The sequence below is a fragment of the Myotis brandtii genome, unplaced genomic scaffold (assembly GCF_000412655.1).
Source record: "Myotis brandtii unplaced genomic scaffold, ASM41265v1 scaffold930, whole genome shotgun sequence".
NCBI lineage: Eukaryota > Metazoa > Chordata > Mammalia > Chiroptera > Vespertilionidae > Myotis > Myotis brandtii.
In genome coordinates, this window is record NW_005371837.1 from 544812 (window position 1) to 547857 (window position 3046).

The following is a 3046-nucleotide window of genomic DNA, read 5'->3' on the forward strand; positions in this document are numbered from 1 at the left end:
GGACCAGCAGGCACCCGGCACCCCCGACAGCACACCAACCGGGTGAGAAGCCAGGAGGCGGTCGCTCTCCTCGCTGCCTCCACAGGGAGCCACCGGCCACAGGGCCAGCCGGCCACCCTCCAGGTGCGCACACCCTCAGTTCCCTGACAGCCTCGGCGAGGGAGGACGGCGAGGGCGTGTCCGTAGAGCCTCCGGATGAGGCTGACACCCAGCGCGAGGTAAGGGGCCCGCGGACACAGCTCTTCCTGGGGGACGTGGCACGCGAGCCCAGACTTACTGGGGGGCCACGGCCTCCTTCCTCTCGAGCACCGCCCCGTGGGCCCGCTGCGCCTCCTGCTGCGTGTGTACAGGGCATCAGGCAGGGTTCCCGTTAGGGCTCCGTGGTCAAAAGCAACACAAACTGGTTCAGCCCGGCCGCGTGGCTCAGTGGCTGAGCGTCGACCTATGAGCCAGGACCTGTGGCCATTCCCGGTCAGGGCGCGTGCCCACTAGCAGACTCGATCCTCCGTGGGGGGCATGCAGGAGGCAGCCAAGCCAGGATTCTCTCTCATCATCGATGTTTCTCTCTCTCCCTCTCCCGTCCTCTCTGAATCAATAGAAATATATATTTTTTAAATGTCGCGATGCGGTTGACGCCAGGCCGCTGGGCCAGGAAGCTTCATGGGATCAATTATTTCCTTGGATGTGTCTCCCTCCATGGTGTGGCTCAGTTACCAAAGTTGGGGGGCGGGGGGCTCATTTCTCTAAAAAAAACTTTGCTCATTTAATAATGTCTGTTACACGCAAAACTCTCTGGGTTTTCTTGGCTCGACTTTGGGGAGTTTGCTTCCAGGATCCGGGCATGTTGGAGATTAAACGTCCCCTTCTTCCCCAGGAAACCAGCTGCCCTGGCTCTGGGGTGCCCGGCTGCCCTGGCTTCCCGGTGCCTGGCTGCCCTGGCTTCGGGGTGCCCAGCTGCCCTGGCTTCCCAGTGCCTGGCTGCCCTGGCTTCCCGGTGCCTGGCTGCCCTGGCTTCGGGGTGCCCAGCTGCCCTGGCTTCCCAGTGCCTGGCTGCCCTGGCTTCCCGGTGCCTGGCTGCCCTGGCTTCGGGGTGCCCAGCTGCCCTGGCTTCCCAGTGCCTGGCTGCCCTGGCTTCCCGGTGCCTGGCTGCCCTGGCTTCGGGGTGCCCAGCTGCCCTGGCTTCCCAGTGCCTGGCTGCCCTGGCTTCCCGGTGCCTGGCTGCCCTGGCTTCGGGGTGCCCAGCTGCCCTGGCTTCCCAGTGCCTGGCTGCCCTGGCTTCCCGGTGCCTGGCTGCCCTGGCTTCGGGGTGCCCAGCTGCCCTGGCTTCCCAGTGCCTGGCTGCCCTGGCTTCCCGGTGCCTGGCTGCCCTGTTCACGGTGCCCAGCTGCCCTGGCTTCGAGGTGCCCGGCTGCCCTGGCTTCGCGGAGCCCGGAATGAATAAACAGCCCCACGCTGTTCCTCGTTCCTCAAGTACCTGTCACCTGGTTGTGAGCTTCGGTTGTTTCTAACTTGGGATCTTGGCTGGAAGCATGGCTGTGGGGTTTGTTGTTGGATGGGGCTGCGGAGACTGGCTGCCACAGGCTGGTCAGCGTCCACCTGGAGTCCTGCTCTAGTTTGTATTGATCGGTGAAGTTTCAGGGCAAAGAGTCAACAATGGGCGCTTAGTTCTCCTTCCCAAAGCGCGAGGAAGAGAGCGTGCGCCCATCACTTCCTGTTCTGGCTAGGGCCTCGCTGCCGGAGGGTGGGCCCACGCCACTGAATCCTCTCCCGAGTTAAGGGGCACCTGCTCCGGCTTCAGCAGCCGCCAGCTGGCCGATCGTCCTGGGAACAGCGGACCCCTGTCCTGAGCTGGGACTGGAAATGACCTTGGAAGTAGCTTTAGGAGGAGGACTGTTGTCCTGTAGTCTTGCCAACCCCCTCCCCTGGCCCCCAGCACCCCTTTAAGAACTGGGAGGTGGGGCTGGAAATAGGCCAACTTAAGCGTAAAAAAAACGTTGCTGCAGCCCTGGATGGCGTGGTTCAGTGGTTAGAGTGTCAGCCTGCACACCTGAGGGTCACAGGTTCGATTCCCAGTCAAGGGCACACACCTGGGTTGCAGGTTCAATCCCACCCCCCAGTAGGGGCATGCATGGGAGGCAACCAATCAATGTGTCTCTCACATCGATCTCTCTCTCTCTCTCTCTCTCTCTCTCTCCCCCTCTCCCTCTCCCTCTCATCTCTCTCTTCCTCTCTCCTCCTCCCTTCCACTCTCTTTAAAAAAAAAAAATCAATGGAAAAAATATCCTCACTCCTCAAGTGAGGATTTAAAAAAAGAGTCGCTGCAGCTATTTTGACATTTATAGAACACTGGAGGCCTGGTGCACAGGAATCGTGCACTGGCAGGGGGGAGTCCCTAAGCCCGGCCTGCGCCCTCTTGCAGTCCAGGACCCCTTGGGGGATGTCCGCCCGCCTAAGCCGGCAGTCAGACATCCCTCTCACAGTCGGGAAACCTTGCTCCTTACCACCCGCCTACGGTGGAGGTGGGAGAGGCTCCCGCCACCACTGCTGCCCTCGCCACCATGAGCCCAGCTTCTGGCTGAGTGGCGCTCCCCCTGTGGGAGCACACTGACCATCAGGGGGCAGCTCCTGCATTGAGCGTCTGCCCCCTGGTGGTCAGCGCACGTCATAGCGAGCGGTTATTCCGCAGTTCAGTCAATTTGCATATTAGGCTTTTATTATATAGGATAGGACATCGAAGGCCTATTCGTATAGGCATTTGGTTGAACCATATGAAGTTGCCACTCTCATGGCTAAGAACAGTGACTTATTGGCAATTTCATAGGTTGCAGCCTAAATGAAGCCCTCCATTCAGAGGACCCAGCAGAGAGCAGAGCCCAGGTGAGCTCGCCTTCGCGGCGGAGAAAATGGACCTGAAAGGTCACCGTGCACGTCACACCCCCGTGGCGTGGGCTTGGCCAGAGCTCGGTGACAGGGACTCCTAGGCAGAGCAGAGCGGGAGGGTGTGGGCCCCGCAGGCTGAGGACCCGCCCGGGAAGCCAGGCCAGGC

At 61.1% G+C, this 3046-nt stretch overlaps 1 protein-coding gene across 1 annotated transcript in view; it reads left to right on the forward strand.

The window, feature by feature from the left end:
* The first annotated feature begins 2903 nt into the window (after window positions 1-2903).
* Window positions 2904-3046, forward strand: part of MCPH1 (microcephalin 1) — a 128976-nt gene continuing 128833 nt past the window's right edge. Inside the window, exon 1 of the mRNA XM_014533026.1 lies at window positions 2904-2916. Coding sequence (XP_014388512.1) covers window positions 2904-2916 — 13 coding nt within the window. The remainder of the gene's footprint in view (window positions 2917-3046) is intronic.